Source organism: Pholis gunnellus, assembly GCF_910591455.1.
Source record: "Pholis gunnellus genome assembly, chromosome: 2".
NCBI lineage: Eukaryota > Metazoa > Chordata > Actinopteri > Perciformes > Pholidae > Pholis > Pholis gunnellus.
In genome coordinates this window covers 9385333-9409271 of record NC_136536.1, presented here as the reverse complement: position 1 = coordinate 9409271, position 23939 = coordinate 9385333, and the positions used below count along the sequence as shown (strand labels likewise).

The following is a 23939-nucleotide window of genomic DNA, read 5'->3' as shown; positions in this document are numbered from 1 at the left end:
TACTCCACATGGCTATCAGAGGTCCAGCAAGGCTGAAAATGAGCTTTCACAAAGTTTGGAAACACCTCAAAGGGGAGGGGAATCAGGAGGGGAGGGTCCGGGGAGGGATTACTGTATCCGGGGGGTGTTGGGGCATCCACGGACAAAGCTGCTTAGCTCCGGCTCATTCAACCGCGAGGGAGGCTAAACCGAGCAGTGGCTGAGGCGGGCCCAGACTCAATGTGTGTCTGAACCCATTGAGGAGTTTTCAAAGCAAGCCGTTTGCTAGAGCATACAGAATTTCTGCGTGGCCGCACGGCAGAGCCCAGCTCCCCCTGGGAAAGGCTGACACAACGCAGAGGCTCCCTGAGGCGGAACTAAACAGGCCCCGGAGCCCTCGGTCGAGCCGAGGAGGGCTATGCTGAAACCAGATCAACACAATAACCCTTTGCGTTGGGGGGCAGCGGGATGCGTCTGGCACGGAGCAAAAATATGTCTGAAATACCTACAGTACCTCCTGTATACTTAGTCCTGTTAATAATACACTCAATGGAATGATGAGGGTCAACTGAGTGCTGAGAGCCAAAACAAGTCAGGGATGGTATGATGTGACAGCACAAAACAAAACAAAAAAGACGATGGAACACGTTTGTTAATACAACACAACATAAAAACACGTACTGCATGCAAATACACTAACAAATCAACCAGACCCAGCTGGTTGATTTTAATGTATTTGGCATCAGCTCTAAAGGGACTTAGTGAGCAGCTGTAGTAAATTAACAGGGCTACAAGGTGTGAATCAAGGACAAATTTGATCATGCACTTGCACTGGACAATGTGTGAAGACGGGGTCAGTAGAGGACAATGGTTTTGAACTACGAGACAGGACAGACAGCGGACAGATGGACAGACCTGCAGCTCCTCAATACGTCTCTGTAACACATCGAGACTGTTGCTTTTAAATTGATGGAAACCATGAGAGGGAATGGCCTGAGTAAAAGGTCAGAACAGGGTGGGATCAAAACAAAAAAAGGGGAAGAGACAAACAGAGGGAAAAAAATAAGGGTAAATGGTCAAAATGCTGAAACAATCATAAAAACTGACACAGTATGATAAAATACCATCGGCACGGGACACACCTTGAAGTGCAAGATAGAGATACAGTACAGCAGAATGTAAATGCAGTTATCAATCCATGTTAAAGTCATCATCAAGGCACTCAGACAGCAGGTGGCGTCTCACCTGTGGAGGGATTTGTCCTCCGTTTTTCAGCCAGGTGAGCTTCGGGGTGGGTACTCCTGTTGCTCGGCAGTACAACCTCAAGTTGTCTCCTTCATGAGCTTCGATATTTTGGGGACTGACTTGGACTTGGGGCTGGGTGCCCAGGCCACTTGGGTTAGACTCTGACCAAAAAATGAATAATGATCAGTTAATTTTTTTTATTAGTTCAGTTGTTTACTGATCTATTACTTTTGTAATAAACATTTACTTATTGCTTATGTAATAAACCCATTAAAATTACATTAGCACAAATAGAAAAGAATCATGAAGTCAATAAACTGGCTGAGCAACCCTAGCTTAAAGAGACATTGCTTTGACTTACAAGAACTCTCTGGAGACTTAACCCAGCCAAGCTAACCTTAACCATAAGCACTACATGCCTAAACCCAGGCTTTACCTAATCCCAAACAAGTCTCAGTAATCATTTACATTGTGGGGACTTAGTATTTTGTCCTCAAAAGAGATGACAATCCCCACATTGTACGTGTATGAACAGATAAGTGTTCCTACAACATGTAATACACGTTCACACAAACACAAAGCATACTTTGGACAAAGAGGGAAACCCGTGCTGTGTGCTCCCCATGAGTGTTCAGGGCCTTGCAGGTGTACTCTCCCTCATCAGCCGGGTCCACCGCTGTGAAGGTCAGAACGCCACCTCGTACAACAGCTCTTGGACTCATTCTGTTCCCCGGACCTCCTGTAATAATCACACAGTTACACTCTGCCACTGAGGGCTGCAGGGTGAAGATCTGGGACTTTGTGCTGGACTGAATTTCATACAACAGAAAATGGCCTATCCACTGAAATGACTTTAAATGTAGCTCAACAAGGATTGCACCAAACCCTACAAAAGTGGAGGACTAACTGGTCATACCGATCCATTCAATGGCAGCGGTTGGGTTCCCGGTCACTGTGCAGCGAAACTCTGCCCGCTGGCCCTGCTGGACATTCAGCACTGAGGGAGTGACGGTGGCCACAGGCTGGGCTTCCGCTGAAGCTACAGAAGGAGAAACACCGGTCAAACACAAACTGGAGTGTGAAACTTCCCAGGGGCACGTGGAGAAATAAAGCAGGACAGTGTAGACGGCTCTACTGGTGTGGTGGGGAAGTGAGAATATGAAACCTCGTCGGGAGTCTACAACCACTGCTTGGGTATTCCATTGAGTTGTGGGAATGCGTTTTATGATAATGACTTGATCAAACAGAGTGATGGCCTCTGCCTGTGCCCCCTCACCCTCACCCGTGGCAGTCTGGAATCCTCAGAGCAGACCAAACGGATGAGAAGCGGCAGGCTGGCATTGGCATGGCCTCAGGGCACACTGCCGTCTGCGCCAGTTTGCCTGGCTGCTAGACTTTGTATTCAATCCTGAATGATCCCAGAGTGACGGAGCAAAAGAAAGGTCTCTTTCAGTAGGGAGGGAGGAGTACGAGGCTATCTGAGCAGGCTGAAAACCTCTGGGACTGTTCTAACCTTGGCCAAGCGTTGACTCTCTCACCTTAGTGACATCAATACTAGAGGGCGGAGAGAAGTTTCTTTGTCCTCGGTGAGACACGGGGCAGACATGTCTGCCTGAAGTCTACACTGAACAGACAAGTAACATCTAACAATGAAAATGATTTGAATGCGGGTATACTAGCATTTTGCAGAGTCTCTGTCACGTGTTTTGTAAAGCTCTAGGATTAAATAAGTGCATCGATTCACTCAGGAAAACACATCCTTTCTCACTTCACCACCTCTAGTGCTATCTATAGGACAGTTTTGTCTGGATAGATCTGTCCAGATCTCAAGTTATCGGTTTGTCTTCGCCCTAATACAATCTCAAAAGAGATGACAATCCCCACATTGTACGTGTATAAACAGATAAGTGTTCCTACATGTAATACACGTTCACACAAACACAAAGCATACTTTGGACAAAGAGGGAAACCCGTGCTGTGTGCTCCCCATGAGTGTTCAGGGCCTTGCAGGTGTACTCTCCCTCATCAGCCCGGTCCACTGCTGTGAAGGTCAGAACGCCACCTCGTACAACAGCTCTTGGACTCATTCTGTTCCCCGGACCTCCTGTAATAATCACACAGTTACACTCTGCCACTGAGGGCTGCAGGGTGAAGATCTGGGACTTTGTGCTGGACTGAATTTCATTCAACAGAAAATGGCCTATCCACTGAAATGACTTTAAATGTAGCTCAACAAGGCTTGCACCAAACCCTACAAAAGTGGAGGACTAACTGGTCATACCGATCCATTCAATGGCAGCGGTTGGGTTCCCGGTCACTGTGCAGCGAAACTCTGCCCGCTGGCCCTGCTGGACATTCAGCACTGAGGGAGTGACGGTGGCCACAGGCTGGGCTTCCACTGAAGCTACAGAAGGAGAAACACCGGTCAAACACAAACTGGAGTGTGAAACTTCCCAGGGGCACGTGGAGAAATAAAGCAGGACAGTGTAGACGGCTCTACTGGTGTGGTGGGGAAGTGAGAATATGAAACCTCGTCGGGAGTCTACAACCACTGCTTGGGTATTCCATTGAGTTGTGGGAATGCGTTTTATGATAATGACTTGATCAAACAGAGTGATGGCCTCTGCCTGTGCCCCCTCACCCTCACCCGTGGCAGTCTGGAATCCTCAGAGCAGACCAAACGGATGAGAAGCGGCAGGCTGGCATTGGCATGGCCTCAGGGCACACTGCCGTCTGCGCCAGTTTGCCTGGCTGCTAGACTTTGTATTCAATCCTGAATGATCCCAGAGTGACGGAGCAAAAGAAAGGTCTCTTTCAGTAGGGAGGGAGGAGTACGAGGCTATCTGAGCAGGCTGAAAACCTCTGGGACTGTTCTAACCTTGGCCAAGCGTTGACTCTCTCACCTTAGTGACATCAATACTAGAGGGCGGAGAGAAGTTTCTTTGTCCTCGGTGAGACACGGGGCAGACATGTCTGCCTGAAGTCTACACTGAACAGACAAGTAACATCTAACAATGAAAATGATTTGAATGTGGGTATACTAGCATTTTGCAGAGTCTCTGTCACGTGTTTTGTAAAGCTCTAGGATTAAATAAGTGCATCGATTCACTCAGAAAAACACATCCTTTCTCACTTCACCACCTCTAGTGCTATCTATAGGACCGTTTTGTCTGGATAGATCTGTCCAGATCTCGAGTTATCGGTTTGTCTTCGCCCTCATACAATCTCAAAAGAGATGACAATCCCCACATTGTACGTGTATAAACAGATAAGTGTTCCTACATGTAATACACGTTCACACAAACACAAAGCATACTTTGGACAAAGAGGGAAACCCGTGCTGTGTGCTCCCCATGAGTGTTCAGGGCCTTGCAGGTGTACTCTCCCTCATCAGCCGGGTCCACTGCTGTGAAGGTCAGAACGCCACCTCGTACAACAGCTCTTGGACTCATTCTGTTCCCCGGACCTCCTGTAATAATCACACAGTTACACTCTGCCACTGAGGGCTGCAGGGTGAAGATCTGGGACTTTGTGCTGGACTGAATTTCATTCAACAGAAAATGGCCTATCCACTGAAATGACTTTAAATATAGCTCAACAAGGCTTGCACCAAACCCTACAAAAGTGGAGGACTAACTGGTCATACCGATCCATTCAATGGCAGCGGTTGGGTTCCCGGTCACTGTGCAGCGAAACTCTGCCCGCTGGCCCTGCTGGACATTCAGCACTGAGGGAGTGACGGTGGCCACAGGCTGGGCTTCCACTGAAGCTACAGAAGGAGAAACACCGGTCAAACACAAACTGGAGTGTGAAACTTCCCAGGGGCACGTGGAGAAATAAAGCAGGACAATGTAGACGGCTCTACTGGTGTGGTGGGGAAGTGAGAATATGAAACCTCGTCGGGAGTCTACAACCACTGCTTGGGTATTCCATCGAGTTGTGGGAATGCGTTTTATGATAATGACTTGATCAAACAGAGTGATGGCCTCTGCCTGTGCCCCCTCACCCTCACCCATGGCAGTCTGGAATCCTCAGAGCAGACCAAACGGATGAGAAGCGGCAGACTGGCATTGGCGTGGCCTCAGGGCATACTGCCGTCTGCGCCAGTTTGCCTGGCTGCTAGACTTTGTATTCTGGGGACCACGAATGTATGTACAAAAGATACCCCGAGATACTACTAGAGGTGAGGAATGAAAATACGTTTTCTTATACTTTGGATGAATTCAATCTTTAACTTTTTAATTACATACGCAATATAGTTTGACTTCCATCTATTGATATCACATTAACGGTGTTATTTTAAGTCCACTTCCATCTGTATGACGCACTGAAACCAGGCCTCTCACACTGGACTCGAGTCTGCTACCCACATTCAGCTATGACGCAATGAGGTTGTGATAGGATGTATTAAGCACAGCATGATGTTTGAAGCCAAGGTGACAGCTATTTCCAGGTGTAGCACGTTTCCTGAGGAGGAAAAGGAAAAAGCAAAGTGCAAAGAGAAGGAAGAATAAGGGACATCTCTCGTCTCTGAATGTGGAGACGTAAGTAAGCATCTAGCTTGTGATCATGTAAAAACAGACTCAAATGTCCCTTTTCATGGTTTAAATGTGCTGATCTAATGCAGTAAGTTTCGAAATAAAATCTGTCACTTTTTTATATATCATTAAAATTCATGAAAAAATAAGATTATGTTTGTCCAATTTAGAGGGACATTATCCAACATTATCCGACTATTATGATCAGATCTCTTAAGTAGTGTTACTGGTTTGTCATTTTACACTACCAGTTTTGAAATGCATTTGAAAAATATATTTTCCATTTTTAGGCTTAAAGTTACTGACAGTGATCTTTTTTTTAATGACGGATACTTGACTCAACATTCATGAGGAGTTGTCCTTAGAATACAGATGCACTTTTTCCTGCAGTGATGGACCCCAATGAACCCAAAGAGCCAGGTGGGAGCCAGTAATGCTCATGTACAATCCAAGCTTTGACTCTTTAACATGACAGGAACTTGTCAACTTACAATATAATAATATATACTAATATACTGAAAGCATTTATCCATCTTTAGCTCTGAATTCCACTAAAGACGATTGCTAACAAAGAATATAAGACAGCACAGAGGCTCTGGCCAGTTTGTGGAGTTCCTGCAGATGCTGGTTGGTGGATTGTACATGGGCGCTAACAGGCCACCAGTATATCCATGCTGAGGAAGATGAGTGCATGCATGACACAGAGAGGGAGAGGCCGGTCCCTCCAGGGAGCCCGGCAGAAAGGAAACCATGCCCATGCGGACTTACGCTTTCCATGTCCTTCAAACATTTCATAGGCTGTGTAAAACATCTGAGTCTGTGAGGCGTCTGGAGTTGTGGGAGGAAGGGAAGGGAAGGGAGAGGGGGAGGGGGGGAGAGGTAAACTGATAGGTCACTTATCTCCAAACTGCTGGGCTGTTGTGGTTTTGTCTTATTGATTCCAATAAACATCACACACAATGTAAACATGCGAGAAAAAAAAAATCCTGAACTTGAATTAAACTGGCACCAGCTTGCCGCCAAGCACTGAAGGTATTTTCACTATTTGATAATGTTTTGATCATGATGGTTGGTGCCATTTAATTCATTCCATTCTCACACTTACCTGATGTTTATTTATTGAGAAAATAAAGATCACCGTGAATTGAGGTATGTTGGTTAGAATGCCCATTTGCTTGGAACAGTTCATGCTTATCTCACACTTTACACAAAACAAAACCAAAACATTTCCAATATGCTTCTTATGCTGCGAATTCAAAATCAAGATACACAAACACACACACGTACACTCAAAAGATCATGACTATGAAAACAGCAGCTCAAGGACAGATGGAGTTATGCAGTGTATAGCCACACATGACACATGCAGGTTAGTAGCAAAAAGCAGTTTCAAACATTGGAACACTAGTTCCATTTCAGCTGTTAAAAAGCACACATACAGCTTGTGGTTATTCTGACTTGATCAAGGTAATATATGTAAGAGATACACATCCATGAATTAGAAAATCACTTTGATCAATTGTCATTATTTTAATCAATTTGCTCTTTTTCATAAAATATTTTCACAGTTAAGATAAATACATTACAATGTGACATGTGTGCATTACATCAGATAGGTATTCTTTAAAAAAAATGTGAGAGTAAAATCTTTACAGAAGCACCTTTGTGTATATTTCCAATCATATAGCCTTTGAGTCATGAAGGAACAAATATAGCTAATGCAGTCATTGTGAAGTAATGAAGGTCAAAAGATGTAAAAAAAAGATTTTATATGTGACCTGTAATTGAAGTGTACGATGGTCTCAGAGATATATAAAAATATTTTCTTATAAAAACACTTGAAAATGCTGAAATGTAAACACACATCATGCAGGGTAATTGCATTCACAAATTCCCTTGAAAAAAAAATGACCAAATATTTCTGATATATTTGATTTCATGGAAACATTTCAGGATAACATATTTCAGTCAATCAAAAGAAGAAAATGTGCCAGCAACAATGACAGGATGAATATAAAAATACCATAATATACAATTGGAGATGATTATTGACAAAATTAGGATTAAAAAAAATGTTCTTTTGGCATTTCAAGTCAGATCAGAAATATTTTACCAACTAAATCTGACAAGTAATCGATACAAACAGGACCGACTTATGCCGAAACTAAAGGAATGAAGGATATTACAGCAGTATAACAGCACGTTTAGAAAGTTAATTTAACCAACTGCATGGCTAATAGCACCGATTCGTTCATTCGGCAGACAGTAATTTCAGGAAGGAATACTGTATGGAGTAGAACGATACAAAGAAATCAGGGGTAGTGGGGGTTCTTCCTACTTCTCATCTCTTCCAGATACTCTGAAGTCCTGTTTGAGTGTCAGTCGCAGAGTCACTAAGCACCAATCGTGGCATCCACATTCCTCCTCCTCCTCCTCATCATTATACGCTACAGCTCAGGCAGGGAGTTGCCCCAGGAGCCCAAAAGGTAAAAGACACCAGAATCCAGCACCCTGCTTGTGAAACCTCTAACAGCAGAAACCAGCAACTGTACCAGTGACCAAGGAGCAACCAAACCACCACCAATTAATTCAACCCATGTGGAAAAAAAAATATGAAGAGGAAAGAAATAAATCTGCAGTAGCCTCAGTAGAGTGTTGGAGGAAAGCATTACCCACAAATCACTGATCCCAAAGAGCGCTCATTAGACTTAAGTGTAGTGGATGTATCATTATTTTGAGAGCCCATTAGTTAAATCTGTTACTGCATACTTGACCCCATACACTATCTGGAAAATGTATACACTACAGTTTCAGTGATACCAAACCCACAAGCTGTATTTCTTCATATCCACTGATCAGAGACATACAAAACAGCAAGTTAAAAAAAAGGCAGCAAGAAGAGCTTGATTGGCAGTATGATAATAAGACACAGCCTTTATGTTGGTATCTGAGCGCAGAAGGCAAAAGCATTGGGAGTTAGAGCTGCAAGCTTATTATGCTGTTAACCCAGAGCTGAGTGTTTTATAGTGCATGATGAGAGATGCGGTAAAACAGAGAAGCATGCACCATTGCAAGCTGGAGGGGGAGTTTAGGGAGAGGGAAACTACGGGAGCCAGAGCTGGTAGGGTAGCTGAGGGTGATGGGTAATGGAATGCGGTGCCAAGGATCACGAACCTGGCACGTAGAGGATGGCATTGCCCTCGTCCATGGCAAACATGTTGGAGCCTGTGCAAACGTACGCGCCCGCATCCTCGGGCTGGACGTTCTGAATTGTCAGGATGCCGTTGAAGTCCATGGCCCGGTTGGGCAGCTTCCCGTTACCCATCCGTGTCCACACCAGGGTGTAGGCTGGTGACTGAGAAGGGGTGCGCAGATAAACACACACGCATCACAAGATGCATGCAAATCTCAAACATGGGAAAAAAATGCTCTTGTTGTTCGCAGACCAACTTTTTAATGAAGACTAAACGTTCTGTTGTATGTGCGTACAGCATTGTGGCAACGTGTGCTTAATATCATATATAAACGTGAAGTGAACCACATTTCTAGATTTTTAAAGTAATGTAAAATATAGTGCGAGAGTATATAGTTTAAACATTTTATATCAAAATGTTAAAATAACAGTTTGATATTTTATTTTTCCATTCGCTTTCTGGCTGAGACGATCAATAAAGTACCTCTCTCATGTTTGTATGCTAAACATGAAGCTAGAGCCAGCAGACCATTAGCTTAGCTTAGCTTAGCATAAAGACTGGAAACAGCTGGCCTTGCTCTGTCCAACAATAACAAAACATGCCGACCAGTAGCCACAAAGCTCCAAATTAACTCCTTATATCTTGTTTGTTTCATTTGTACAGAAATGGAAGTGTAAATATAACAACTTGTGATTTTACAGAGCAGGTTACGGAGTCATTTTATCAACACGAAGGAGCCGGGCCACCAGCAGTGAGTTTCAATTAGCGGTGCTGATAGATGGAGATGTTTACCGTTGAGAGCCAGGCTAGCTGTTGTCAGTCTTTATGCTAGGCTAAGCTAAGCTAACCAGCTGCTGGCTCCAGCTTCACATTTAATAGACAGATAAGAGTGGAAGTGATCAATCTTCTCATCTAACTCTCGGCAAGAAAGCGAATACAAGTATTTCCCAAAATGTCAAACTATTCTGTCCTACGATCATCGTCCAGGGTTACCTTGCTCTTTGCAGTGCAGATGAAATTGATGGTCGACCCCGGCCTGACAGTCTGGGATTTGGGCTCCTCGATTGTGACCTCAATGGCTTTGGATGGGACACCTGGTGAAATGCAGAGAGACTATTAGTTTATACTGAATGGTCAGAAATACAGTTAGTGTATTGCAAGACACAAAATTAAAGATAACAGATCAACACTTACAAGTGACCCTGTGAAAATCTAAAATTCTAATGATTGGTAGTTTTTATGTTGGAATAAAACCAGTAAAGCATCTTTGCACGTTCGGTTAGCTCTGCTGCCTTTTCTTCATCGTCTGCAGCACTTAAGTCAAAATGTGAAAATGAAGCTCCTAATCAAACCCAGTCTGCTTAACATTAGATGTAAGTAATTTATCACTGTACCGTATCACAAGAAACAATTTCAAACTCACTAGAAACTTTTTCTTGTTTGTCAGCTCTGTTATGCTTTTATAACAGCGATTTCATAATAGCACCTTGGAAACAGTTTAGTTCACTGTAGTGTGGTGCATTCTAAAGAATGAGGTCTTACATAATCCGTGCATAACCAAACCCATGTGTTAACCACAGATGGTATCTATTAAGTGCGCCGCACTAAGCAGCATGAGGGAAACACCTATTAGCTAATGTTGCAGTGAGACCATACACACTTGTGACAACAATTTCAGCGCGGCTCCTGTTGGTGCTGCGCTGGTCTCTGCAGGTACAGATATAGACACCGGCATCACTCGGCTGGACGTTGGTGAAGTACAGCTCTGCTCCTGCACACACAGATGATCAACAGGTGTTAAATTAATAATAATAATAATACATTTGTTGTCCTATATGTCTATCAATTACATAAAATATATGTATTCAGATTAAAACCAAAAGAAAGAGAGCATAAGTCACACTTCAATTACATTTTAGGGATTTGTTGGACCTACAGGATAAGATCATTTATCCATCCCACACATGTGGCCATGTGGCTGAAGTGTGTGCCGTACCTTGTCTGCGTCTGTCAACACTGCTGGAGATGGATCGTCCATCCTCTCTGGACCAGTAGAAGTAGTGTGGAGGAGAGCCGGACACCTGACACCGGAGAGTGACAGAGCCACCCTGGGATGACAGGACCCTCTCTGGGTAAACCTTCACCACCAGTGAGGCCGCAGCTGCAAAGTGCAAAGGTCATGACAAACTAATCAGGAATACTTTCTAAAACATCACACAAATGGCATCAGAGTGGTATTTCACAAAGCGAACTGAGGCAGTGAGCTGGATTTTTCTTCCTTCAGATGTTTTCAGTAGAACGTGGTCAGGGGCAAGTTTAGGAATAGTTACACATTTTAGGGAATATGCTTATTCACTTTCTTGAAGAGAGTTACATTAGAAGCTCAATACCACTCTCATATCTGTCTATTAAATATGAAGCTATGGCTAACTGATGGTTTACTTTAGCATGAAGACCGGAAACAGGGTGAAAGAACTACCTAGAACAGTGAAGCACCGCTAAAGCTCAGTAATTGTCACAGTAAATCATTTTTGTATATTTACATAACTGTAAAGTCGTGGTTGGTTATGTGCTGAACTATTTTTTGGCAGAGCCAAAGCCTTGATTTGCTGCTTAAACTCTTCATTTAACTGTATTGTTATTAAGCTGTTAAAGATGTTTGTTTGTAGTGTTTACTGCATTGGATAATTCTCTGTGTAGACCTGTAATAAGCCTTTATTTTACAGGACCATGTGTGTCATTCGATGTTCAAACAGAGTGTGAAGTCACCATTAATGAGCATTAATTAAAGTTCCATTTATTTCAACTAAATCCTCTCATGTCTTTTTTGTTTTCATTGTGCTATGGCTAATATTTCAAGTATAAATATTTTATGTTCACTTGGGAACATAAGCACAACCTTGAATCTTTTCCCCACAGGGTTTTGTGGGACTGTGGTGGTTGGACCTCTTGACCCTATGGGGAGGTTCAGGGGCATCTATGAAGAACTTTGAGCTCTGGGATGGATACAATCTAATCTATTACACATTGGTTGTATAACTATCAATTGTGATGACACCGCAAAAAAGGCCCACCAACGAAGCATGGTAAACGAGACGAGGTATGTGTTTCAGGTCAGGTCAGATGCCAACATCGCCGCAGACCCCTGATACGCTCTGGACAGTCTACACTGACTGACAGTTTGCATCGTGAACAGGGGGCGCCGTCTCTCCCCAGTCATATTTTTACTTCAGTGAAATGTAGCCTTACCATCGTATGGACGGCACTTTTGTCTCTCCTGAGGGTTGCCAACGTATCCAGGAGCACAACTGATGATGGTAAAAAAAAACAATGTTTTATTCAGCTCAAGTTTTGATAGAAATACCCACCATGGAAAATTGCAGTGTTTCCTATTTAGACGCTAAGTGCAATTTATCAAAACGAACTACATGAAATGATTTCAGTAACTGTTTTGACCCACATCAAGACAACGTGTAGGGTTATCTTACCGTTCACAGTACTGGCCGGTGTACCCAGGCTGACAGGCAGTACACTGGTAGCCTCCATTTCCAAGGCTCTCACAGGTTGGGGAGAACCTGCATGAGTTACACACAGAGACAAGGAGATGAACTGTTGAGCTGAATAAGGTTCAGTATCAACTTCTTCTTCAGGTCTCACATTGATCGTTTGCTGTGAACTGACTGGAACAAATACTTATGAGACAACTTCAGTTAGGGATATCCATAACACAGCTATGAATATTTTGAAGCATGGGAGTATAGCAAAGGCACCAAAAAAATGAGTCAATTTGCAGTGGAAGCAACTGACTGACACCATCTGATTTTACTGAAATTACTTCACTATTTCTCCAATATTCTGTATACTGCTGTGCAACAAAATCCTGATTTGATCAAATGAAATCAATGAGAATAAAAAAAATACAATGATTCCAGTAGGAAAATGAATATATAATATTTCTTGTTCGTTGGCAGGAAGTTATTAATAACAGAAACAAAACTCCAGAATTTACAAGACAGTAGAATTTGCTGTTTAAACAAGAGCAAGTGAGTCTTGAGCTATTAATGGAGGTGGAATGTGAAGTCTTGGTATAAGTACCAGTACTCACTGGTTGTCTGGGTCATTGTGAGGGCATGCGCAGGGCTGGCAGTCCTCTGGAGTGCCAGCAGTGGGGTCACCGAAGAAGCCAGCAGTGCACTGCTCACAGAGCTCCCCCTGAGTGTTATGCAGGCAGCTCTGGAAGAAGAAATGTGGCATGTTTATGGATCTGGCCAGGATGCTATAATCTAACAACATGCCACATATCAGCCACACGCTAATTTAGTGCTTCGTACCATGCAGATGCCAGTTTCAGGGTGGCAGGAGTCAGAGTGGCCATTGCATTCACAGAGCTCACAATGGCCGAGGTATAAACCTCCTCCAGTGCGAGCATACCCAGGTGCACAGTCCTTAAAGAAACAAAATGTGATTAAGATAATCATACAACAATGAGCATTTTATTGAAGCACAATTAGCTTGTATTGCTTTCAGTGAAGTCAACCATTAAAAAAAAAAAGAAATGTACCTGGCAAGACAGTCCCCGGTATCCAGGTGGGCAGCGGCACTGCTCCACCTCGAGGGCCTGAGCCAAGCCGCTGTAGTTAGGCACTGAAACCTCCATGCTGATATCAAAGATACTGGAGGACCGCATCTCAGTGGAGTAGGACGCTCGAATCAGGATGTCATCCAGATCAGCCAAAACCATCAACAGGTGCTCGCGGGTGGCCGGCATGCCGTCAGGACGATGCCACTTTTCCTGTGAGAGAAAATGGAAGCCGTGGCTTTTCTCATATGTATTCTTTAATTTGATGTATTTTAAATCAGAAATAAAAACACCACTTTATTATTGATAAATAATAATGGGATCTACTTTGCTTGTCCTGGCATTTACAGTCACTTCAACAGGCCGATACACTTTCTGTTCACCATGTAAGAGTATTGTTCCGGGTCACTCACCTCTTTGAAGACAACCTCAAACTGGTTAGTCTCTCTGCTGCCCTGCTGCCTCCTCGGCCAGGGCAGACTAGCTACCAAAGTGATGTCGTTGCCCTGCAAGAACAACACTGACAGGTCAGTAAAAGCTGCAAATGCTTTGAAAACAGTGAATCAGCACAAAGGCATATACTCACAATAATCTGGACATCGCCATCATCAAGTAGTGTTCCTCTTGGCCCAGCCACATAGGAGATGGAGTATTTAATCTTGCCGCCGTAAGAACCCACCTAAGACATGGTTAGCGAGGGAGAGGCTTTAGATCCTTTGCCAGGTCAAACAATGCTGCAATTGTCTTGATGAAACGGAAAACATCAAATGTAAAAATGAATGCCAGGTGGCTTCTTAAAGCAACACAGATTGTACAGTTAAGTCAAATCCGATGTCCTAGAAGGATGGGAAGGAGCAAAGTTATTTAGACATGTGAAAGTTGTTGTAACAGTTAACGTGTGTAATTTACTCGCCATGGGGCGTACTACTTAGCCTATGAAAATGATTGTAAATGTCGACCATGGCTCTGGAAGGGAGCTTTCTTAATTCTTAAAAAAAGAACACTGATGATGTCATAGTGATGTCATCGGGAATATCTGAGCTTGGGTTGAGGCTTAAAATGTTGAACAGAAAGCCTGCATTGCAAACCGGGGATGTGGGTTTTGAAGGAAGTTGGCATTTAGAATGCAGGCGGGATCAAATGAAGTATGCTATCCAGGTGCATTATGGGAATAGTAGGATCGAAGTTGTTATGGAGCTTGACCCATTCTAGAGACTAATAGTCAGGATATCCTGGCATCTGCTGCTTCAATTTTAGCTGTTCTTTTTCTATTGTTAACTTGTGAGTCAGCCAACTTTATAAAAGCACAATACTAAATCACTGGAGTGTCCCTTTAAAGACACAGAAGACAATTATATGAGTTCTGGTATTTGTATTTTGAACCCTTCATAGAATATATGTTAAATCTAAGACAGGGGAAACCCAAGAGTAGTAAGGGATATTTTAAGTTTCTATTTCTAAATGTGTGCATGGATTATGAACAACCTGACACGAGTCATGGCACGCGCCTTTCTTAGGCCCTGATCAGACAGAGAGCGTATAAGCAGCCTGTGTGAGCCTTTTGTAATCGTTTTCAATGAGAGTGAAGCTTATCGCGCCTTGAACGCGCCCTGAACGTGCCCTGAACACGCCCTGAACACGCCCTGAACACGCCCTGAACGCCACGAGTTGAAAGAAGTTAAAGCATCAGAAATTACGTAATTAGCATTTTTTCCTCATTGTGGTGACTTTTGTTGGAGCTATCTAACTTTACCAACCATAGTTACCACGGTCTGAACAGAAAACAGCAGGCCATGAGTTAGTGCGGTACTTGGTATTTCACGCAAGTTGTATAATTTAAAGTGCACTATTGACTATTAAAGTGCCAAGCAACAATAAAAAAGAAAAAGATGCACCATACTGCAAAAACGTACTGTTTGATCAGGGCCTTATTGTACTACAGTGGAGGAAGGTAGGCTGGACATGTGAGGGGCTGGATAGAAGGGGGTATGAGGATGGGGGCTGAAGGGCATGGGGAAGGCTGGAGGATACAACGGGTGCTGTATTTTCTGTGACCTCTAAGGGTGGACCAACGGTCAGGAAGGGACGTCCCCCCCTGAAGTTCTCACGGTTACCTTTTCCCCTGTGAATTGCGCTGGGAGCTGCCAGTAGAGCAGATCATCCTGTTGCAAGCTGAAACCTTTGTAGACCAGAGCGTACTGAGAGGCAGAGGAGGAAGGAAAGGCATAACAGAATAAGGCACAGATGGAGGGAGTCAGCAAGACTCAAATAATAAGCAGGCAGAGAAGTAGTGCAAGCAGGCAAGTGCGCCGAAGAATGAGAATCTTGGGACAAACGTGTGACATTCAGCTAAACTCTCAAGTACATGTACTTTAGTATGCGTGCTATTAAAGGCTCCACTGACAATTTGATAACAGCATAGAAGTCGCACCGTGCCCTTTCTACGGCTATAACACCTGTCAACAATTTGAAAATGCACCTGTGCCTCAGTAAGAGGCTGTTTTAACGCTGTTATAATGAGCATTGTAAAACCCATGTTCCTCTCAAGTGGACAATTACAGTGAAAGCTCTGAGATGCAGCTATTTGCTGAACAATGGAGAATACCACCCAGTCAAGCACTGGAACCGTGTAAATGATCCATTCTTTGGTAACTACAAACCAAATATATTCTTTATCATATCTGTTAGGTGTTGTTTCGAGTTTCTGAACTAAACATTAACTGCCCTGGACAAACTAAGGGCAGTTGGTTGTTGATTAACTTTTAAAGATTTAGTATCAGAGACATCATTACAGAGGGCGAGACATGAAGTCCGCCACATGCCACGGTCTACCTTGCTGCTGTCCCCAGAAGCACGAGCAAAAGTCTTGCTCACTGAGTTCTTGCTCTGTTCGATCCACAGCCGGGCCAGACCCCAAAGAGAAATACCAGAAGTCAAGAATATTACCAAGAAAGAAAAAAAGACTCCTAAACCTCTTGCAATCTCTGACAGAGTGTACCTGCAGATGGGGAGAGCGGCCTGAGGAGTAGGGCTGGGGTCTGGTTGGTCTAACTGAAGAAGACATACCAGACGGGGAAGAAGAGGGGCTCAGGTTACGCAAAGACCATCGAGAGGAAGTTGGGATCCGAGAGGAAGAAGAAGAAGAAGAGGAAGAGGTGGAGGATTTAGAGGAGGAGGATTTAGAGGAGGAGGATTTAGAGGAGGAGGGAAAGAATGGAGAGGAACCAGCTTGTCCATTGGAGAAGTTAGAGAAGAGAGCCCAGACCTCGTCATCCAGCTGTCTGACATCACCCTGGAGAGGCGGAAAGCGGAGCACCGGAGATACAGAAGATATGTAACCAATGGTAACAGTCAAAATAACGGAGACGGGATTCGGAATTAAGCTCTTCCACCATGTACACTGATGCAGATCAACGTAAGGAAGTGAACATGCTGAGTCGTGCTTTTTAGTCTAGGATGCTTGGATGTGCTGCACAACAACATTCGGGCCCTGCTGAAGGAATAGTTCTCACTCCAAACAGCCGAATCACACGAGTTCTTGCACTGTAGTAACTTTCCTGAGAGTTTGCGTCCCAACTCAGTTTCACACACATGCAAATGCACTCGTAGAGTCTGACAACATGCTCCTGCTCAGTGAACCTTCCATCGAACCAAGGTGATGCTTCATGCTGCTACATCTATGTACGGAGGGGATGTATTTTTCACAAACTCTCAGCGTGTCAGCTTATAAATGACAGAAACACTGTGCATCAGTTGTGCCCATTCGACATGCGAGTGTTGCCTTCATTATAACAATCTACGGCGCAGTTCATACCCAATACCTGGCTAGTTCTTTTGACTCTGTGCATGTCTTTACGTTCAGAGGCCATTAGGTTCCAAATGGAAGCATCCTTCCTTAGCTGCTCCTCTGGTGAGTGCGAGTCACTCTATTGATGTGGATAAAGTAAGCTCTTTGATCACTTTCCTTATCACTGAGCTGATGGTATTTGGGAGTGTTATGGCAGTGTTATTCGAGCAAAGTTAAACGGTATGAAGTTCTTTAATGGACCATTAATGATCAATCCGTTTACATGGCTCATGTGATGTGGAGCAGAACACCATTTCTGTGTGCAATACGCACATACTGTGTTGCGAGTGGTCAAATCTAAGAAACACTTAGTGGCCACCTTCAGCTGCAAACTGCACACGTTGCTGTAAAACACGATGCTTCTAATACAATTCAGTAAGCACAAGAGGGATTAAAACACAAAAGGTATAATGTATGGCATTCAGTATTCTACACAATGCCACATCATCAGTTATTTTTAAACATGCCAAACAGCACTGCACTACTACAGTCACAACACTACAGCCACTGACTGACATTACTGTACCTGCTCTGCTCGTTTTGTGCGAGCAAAAAAAGATTTTTTCTATAGAGAGTGCAGAGGCAAACACAAAGAAACGGAGAGCTATGTTATGTAAGTGGACACTGGGGCCCACTAAATCTGAGCACATTATTTTACACTGTGAAAACAGAGTTAAAAAGACGAAACAAAAAGGTGGCAAAGAACTTGCACAGAGACTGAAAAAAAGCAATCTGCTTGAAATGAAGTTAGCTTGAAAAGAAAGATTGGCAGAAAAATGGAGACAGCAATAGAATAAGAGCGGTCTACAAGTTTCTGTCGAGTGCTGCTCAGCCCCTTATATACAGCATTAATGGGTTCATCGTCTTTTTTGGGCGGGTTCCACTGATTAAGCTGCTGTATGAGCTCTTTGATACTGACCATGTCTCCCTGGTAGACCCCTGGAAGCTGCCAGTAATGAGGCTCCTGTCCCAGGTAATCAAAGTTGGTGTAGGACAGCTGAGTGCCTTCAGTGGAAACCTCCACAGTGAAACCAGTGGAGATACGGTTGGTGCGCTGGCGGTTCACCAGAGCGAATCCCTGGAAGTTTCCTGGAGAAAACACTGAGGACACCTGCAAGACCATAAACGTACATTTAGATGCAGTTGAAATAAAACAAATGTAATAATAAGTGCTAAAATTACAGCAGCTATTTTGATTGTGGTTGGACATTTGCCTGACTTTGCTTACAGCGTGAACATTGTAAGGAAACAGGCAAAGCCAACAACTGACTAATCAGCTGCTGTTGAGTCTTGCCAGACATTTAGGAAGCAACAACTCACTCAAGTAAAGACTGTTCTAGACTATCTGTTGACTTTACTGATACATCACAGCACTTAAAACGGTTTTGCTTCCCAACCCACCAAGCTGTCTTTTTGAGTTGCCTGTGCAGGGCTTACTCTAAATGGGAAGTCTATATGCGACCTTATAGATTTCACATCCAGATCTCACCCTTTTGGCTCTGGGGAAATTCTGAGAGACAACATGTCAAAATTTATCTTTGCCGTTACTTGGGGAAGGGTAGATCTGCAGAAATAATTGCCTAGTGGGGAGATATCAGTCAACCTCTGGCAAACATCGCCGATAGATGTGATCTCACTGGTTTAGAACCACTTAAGGATGGTGTGATGAGGGCGAATTCAGACTGAATGAATGAATTTAGACCACACACATCTTTTTGCTATGAAATAAATATGTGACACTCTTGTTGATATGATCTTTGCTGCCGCTTAGTTGCTTTATCTAGTACAAACTTTACATTCGGTTTGGTTGGCACTATTGCCGTGTCATTGTGTCCGGTACCACTTAAAGGCCTTACCAGGTCTCTGTAGTAGGCAGAGCTGGAGCACTGCTGAGTGACGCCCATACAGAAACAGGACAGGCAGCCGTCTTTGTCTTCCTGGCTGAGATGGAAGGTTCCAGACTTGCAGCTGGAGCAAGATGGGCCCTCAACGTTCAACTGCAATACATTATTAAATGATGAGATACAAAGAAATCCGTCCACTCTAGTATGCCTTGGAGGTGGGAACGAAGAAACGAAAGATAACAACCACCAGTAAGTTGGTTTGTTTGATCACCTTGCAGCGGCACACACCACTATTGCAACCTTCACTTCCTCTTTGGTCACAGTTGTTGCAGTTACCTGAAACAGGACAGTAGACCAGATAGTTACAGTGTGGACATGCTCTCTATTTAAAGAGACATTGTTAAATCCAGATTAATGAAATGAAGGGAATCTATGCAACTTTTTTTTAAGATAAAGAACAAGCCAGAAGATGGAACAATATCTGTCTCGTTTCCGAATTAAAACACAGTATGTACCATCGACGTCATTGTTGCCAACAATACATCTCTGTCCAAGCAGTGGATTGCCAGTGTATCCTGCTGCACATCTGAAACAAAAATAGAAGATGTGTTTGAGTGAATATTTCCAGTCAAGGAGAATACAAGTCTTAACCCAAAGAACAATGAGGCAGGAAGCTGGGAGGTCTGCAATAGGTGATGCATTTAATGAATCGTGTCCTTTGGGGAGTCTTCTTGACCCAAGGCAGACCTCAACCACGAACAAAGGAATGAGTCATTCAGACGAGGAACGTACAAACTATTCTGTTTTTCCATCCGCTAAGTACTCATATCTGCACTAAGCACTAGTTTCATAGACACCCCCAGCTTTTGCACTGAACACAAACAGTTTCCCCAGAGACAAAGGTCATGAGATATTGCTTGGAGATGGACAAAGCATAGCCTCAACATGTCTCAGATGTTGATTCCATCTCTCATATGAGTGTGATGCAGCTGAAACTGAAGAACACCATTGCACAGGAACAGAAATATTAAAAGAGAAAATATCACCACATTTAAAAAAAGATTTAAAATAAAAGCTCCACAAATATAGAACTGATATCAGAACAAAGCAGAGGTGAGTACAGACAGACTTGATATAAAGAGCGGTAGAAGAGGATGCTAAGCTGCTAATGAGGAAAGTTTTTTTCTGATAGCGTGACATAGCAAAGCAATATGTATTCAACCCAAGCAAACAACGCCACTGCCACCAGAGCAAACGTTTATCCAACCCCAGATCTGTGCAGGCTGCCCTGAGAGCAGCTGCTGTCAGTCTTACCTCACCTGTCCTCTGGCAGGTCCGCCGGTCAACAGCCAACAAGAGGACTTCCAAGCTATGTACTTGCTTTGGGAAACTCTATTCAAACTAACTCTGAGACGTACAGTAGTTTCTAAGGAATGGTTAACTCAGTCCCTCCAGTCAGTCTTGTTTTATAGATTTAAAGATGAGGATAAATGTCATTATATGGGGGAATAAAAAATACATCAAAATAGATTTGGTCATGGGAAAACACCAAAAGTGTTCATAACTAAAGGTTATTAAGAATGGACATACAGCTCATGATAAACCCAAAATGACAAACAATTTAGCTTTACATCACAATAAAACAATTTTTTTTACAAACAATTTAAACTCAAACCCAAAAATGTGTAGAATGATCTTGAAAACATTTCTCTAAATGCTGATGATATGACAGTTGCTCAGCGATAGATCAAACCTTGGTCCCCCTAGTGGAAATATTGGGTCAATACTTTGGTCTCAACATCTACTGGCAAAGTTGCCATCAAATTTGATTATGGATATTCATGGTCCCCAGAAGATGAATCAAGTTGTTTTAAAGTAAATCCGTCATTTCTTCTAGTGCCACAATTGGGCAAAAATATCATCAGGTACGTACAAAATATAAAAATATAAAGTACCATTTGCTGTAAAATGTCATGCTCCACAGAGGATAATCCCTATATACTTTGGCCTCACAATGAGTTTTATTTTAGCTTCATCATTTCAAATATTTGATATGATATATTTGACTTTCAAAACAAAAGACTGGATTTCCATGAGTCCATGATTCATTTCTTATTGCTTTGGCTGAACCCATGACCTTTAAAACTGCAGCCACCATCAGTCCATAATGTTGATTTTTCACCAAGATGCTTCATAATCTAACTGGAGAAATGCCAGCATGTTGATGCTCCCAAGAGGTTTAATCCACCAGAAAGAGTCTACAGTCATGCTAGCAGCTCTGTGGTGCTGTTCTCACATACTCAGGTATAATTTGTGCCATGTTTACCGTTTAGAATAAGTACAACGTACAGCTGAGGCTGATGGGTCATAAACCAAGTATTGGAAAAATTACATTTTGACCTGCTGGTCGTGCTAAGTGAAAAGCCAGGGAATCACCAAAATCATTGTAATTCATCCTCTGGGGACCATAAATGTCTCTTAGAAAATTGGTGGCAATCCATTAGTGTGAAGGGCCTCATTACTGTTTAAGCTCTACGAATAACAAATAAGTATGTTTTGTTTGCTCTTCCAACCTTTTCAAAATGATGCATATAATTATTATTAAAGCATGTAATACCACTAGCGGGATGTTAGGTTGTTAGTCTACTTTATAATGTACTGGTTCTTTACCCTTCAAATGTTATACTTTAACCAACAGAAAAATGTCCCCTTGGGGATGAATAAAGTATATATCTAATCTAATTAAGACAATCAAAACAATTCAAATAACCCAAAATGTAACATATTTGGGATCTTTGATTAAAAACATACAAGTCCTGAAATCACAAAGTGGCATGGAGGTGAAAGGCTTTTTCAAGACATCAACACATTGGAAAAGAATAAAGCATTCCCATGGGAATGAAGGAAACAAGATTGATGGGCATGGGGTTCTTGGAATGATCTAACAAAGGGTCGGGGTGTAAAATTTGAGGTAGTCTGGCAATAACACAATGGACAAATGTATACACATAAGAGGTACTACTGCTAAGCTATCTCTTCATAGCATAGCACAGCAACAGTTCTGATTGTAATAAAACACACCTTAAAAGTAATTAGTATAATAATATGACACCACATCAGGATGGCATCTGAAAAGTCCTGTGGCATAAAATCAGTCCCTTCATTAAGTTCCATTGACGTGTAACAGGCATAAATATCAGGATCAGAGCATAGAGATATACATAATGGAAACAAATTAAAATAATGAAAAGCAACACATTATTCCCTAGTCATCAGGGATGATTCTGATTGGAATGGCCAGCCTTCCCAAAACAACATGAAGAGAACCATCCTGATTCTTTTTCTGCTTCGCAGACTTGTTATTTCCTTGTAACAACTGCAGTAGGCTCAAAATATCAGATTGAGTTTTCTTCTTCTCTTTGTTCTTCGGGTGTTTTTTAGTTACTTTCTTCGCAGCAGCAACCTTGGTTTTAGTTGATTTTCTTCTCACTGTTGTGTTAGACTTCTTCTTGGCAGTAGTAGCCTTTTTTTTTGTTTTATTGGGAGTCGTTCTTTTTATTGTTGTTTTAGACTTCTTTGCAGTGGTAGCCCTGGTGGGTTTAGTGGTTGAGTCTGTGTTCTTCGCAGAATTCTTCTTTGTATTGTGAAAGACCAACTTCTTTGAGTTGGTCTCCATCTTTTTCTCATTTTTATTAGAATTACCGTTGTGTGACTTTGACAAATTCTTTGAGTTCCCTTCTGGAGGCTTTCCACCCTCCCGGACCTTATTTGTAACTGGCGCATCTGATCGAAACGCCTTGTTGCGTCCATTGCTTTTGATAGGTAAAGAATCCTTTTTATTGGCTTGGCCAGGCTTTGCAGGCCTTGGTTGGTGAGATGGTGGCTCCAGTTGAAATTTTGTAATTGCTTCTTTATCTTGCTTTCGATGTTTATGGCTTGGCTGTGAAACACGTTTCACTGTCACAGCGGACCTCCTACCTTCAGACCTTTTTGTTTGAGGCTTCACTGTAGCTTTAGGTGTAGATTTTGAAGTAGTCTTAGGTTTACTCAGGTTGGTCCTAAACTTAATTGTTGACCTTGTTGAGACCAGACTTTCGGATTTGACTGCATTCTTTACTGGTGTGGTGGTGGTTGCTGATTTGAGTTTTCTCTCTCTCTGAGAAGCAGAAGTGGGTTTGTTTGCGGGGAGGCCTGGGGTAGGTATGCTTTTGGGCACTGTGGCTCTGCTGGTAAATGGCATTTCTGTCGGTATATCTCTGTCTGTAGCGAGTGAGGGCAGAGCCCTCTTTTCTTGCAGCGAACGGGAGACGTGTCTAGCACGTTTAATTTTGTTCATTTCCTGCGCAAGGGCAGTGAAGCCGTCAATCAGGATCTCCAGCCTTCCCTCCAGTCTGCTCAGACGGGTGTCCATGTCTGTGTAGCTCTTATCCAGCTCGCTAACCTTCTTGTTCTTCTCCCCAGCTGACTGGATGGCGATGAGCTCCTTCAGCTGGGAGCTGAGATGACTCTGCTGGTCCTCCATAGTGTGAATGCTCTCCTTCATGTCAAGCGTGTTTCTTTCCAGCATGCTCAGGCGTTGGTTAAAGGTGTTCAGGTGAATCCGGAGGAGGTGCTGGAAGCTGGAGTGTCTGATCGCTGGGCTGGGGGTGAAGCGTGGTGGGAGTCTGGTCGCTGGTCTCTTGGGGGTGACTGAGACAAAGCCCACCCCAGCTG

The 23939-nt window shown here is 43.1% G+C and overlaps 1 protein-coding gene across 12 annotated transcripts in view; it reads right to left on the bottom strand.

Annotated features, from left to right (window-relative positions):
- hspg2 (heparan sulfate proteoglycan 2) overlaps positions 1 to 23939 on the bottom strand; it is a 91088-nt gene that overhangs the window by 19204 nt on the left and 47945 nt on the right. For 7 of the 12 annotated variants that reach the window (XM_079178330.1, XM_079178335.1, XM_079178336.1 and 4 more), the window contains 28 exons: positions 19742 to 19812; positions 19498 to 19562; positions 19239 to 19379; positions 18302 to 18493; positions 17909 to 17947; positions 16534 to 16827; positions 16368 to 16421; positions 15650 to 15733; positions 14122 to 14214; positions 13949 to 14041; positions 13518 to 13748; positions 13288 to 13401; positions 13062 to 13189; positions 12445 to 12531; positions 12206 to 12264; positions 10953 to 11117; positions 10617 to 10727; positions 9950 to 10050; positions 8937 to 9117; positions 6531 to 6590; positions 4871 to 4993; positions 4541 to 4693; positions 3506 to 3628; positions 3176 to 3328; positions 2141 to 2263; positions 1811 to 1963; positions 1225 to 1385; positions 895 to 972 (listed from right to left, as the gene is read on the bottom strand). In XM_079178330.1, coding sequence (XP_079034456.1) covers positions 895 to 972; positions 1225 to 1385; positions 1811 to 1963; positions 2141 to 2263; positions 3176 to 3328; positions 3506 to 3628; positions 4541 to 4693; positions 4871 to 4993; positions 6531 to 6590; positions 8937 to 9117; positions 9950 to 10050; positions 10617 to 10727; positions 10953 to 11117; positions 12206 to 12264; positions 12445 to 12531; positions 13062 to 13189; positions 13288 to 13401; positions 13518 to 13748; positions 13949 to 14041; positions 14122 to 14214; positions 15650 to 15733; positions 16368 to 16421; positions 16534 to 16827; positions 17909 to 17947; positions 18302 to 18493; positions 19239 to 19379; positions 19498 to 19562; positions 19742 to 19812 — 3430 coding nt within the window. The remainder of the gene's footprint in view (positions 1 to 894; positions 973 to 1224; positions 1386 to 1810; positions 1964 to 2140; positions 2264 to 3175; positions 3329 to 3505; positions 3629 to 4540; positions 4694 to 4870; positions 4994 to 6530; positions 6591 to 8936; positions 9118 to 9949; positions 10051 to 10616; positions 10728 to 10952; positions 11118 to 12205; positions 12265 to 12444; positions 12532 to 13061; positions 13190 to 13287; positions 13402 to 13517; positions 13749 to 13948; positions 14042 to 14121; positions 14215 to 15649; positions 15734 to 16367; positions 16422 to 16533; positions 16828 to 17908; positions 17948 to 18301; positions 18494 to 19238; positions 19380 to 19497; positions 19563 to 19741; positions 19813 to 23939) is intronic. The other 5 variants (XM_079178331.1, XM_079178332.1, XM_079178333.1 and 2 more) reach the window with 3 other exon arrangements.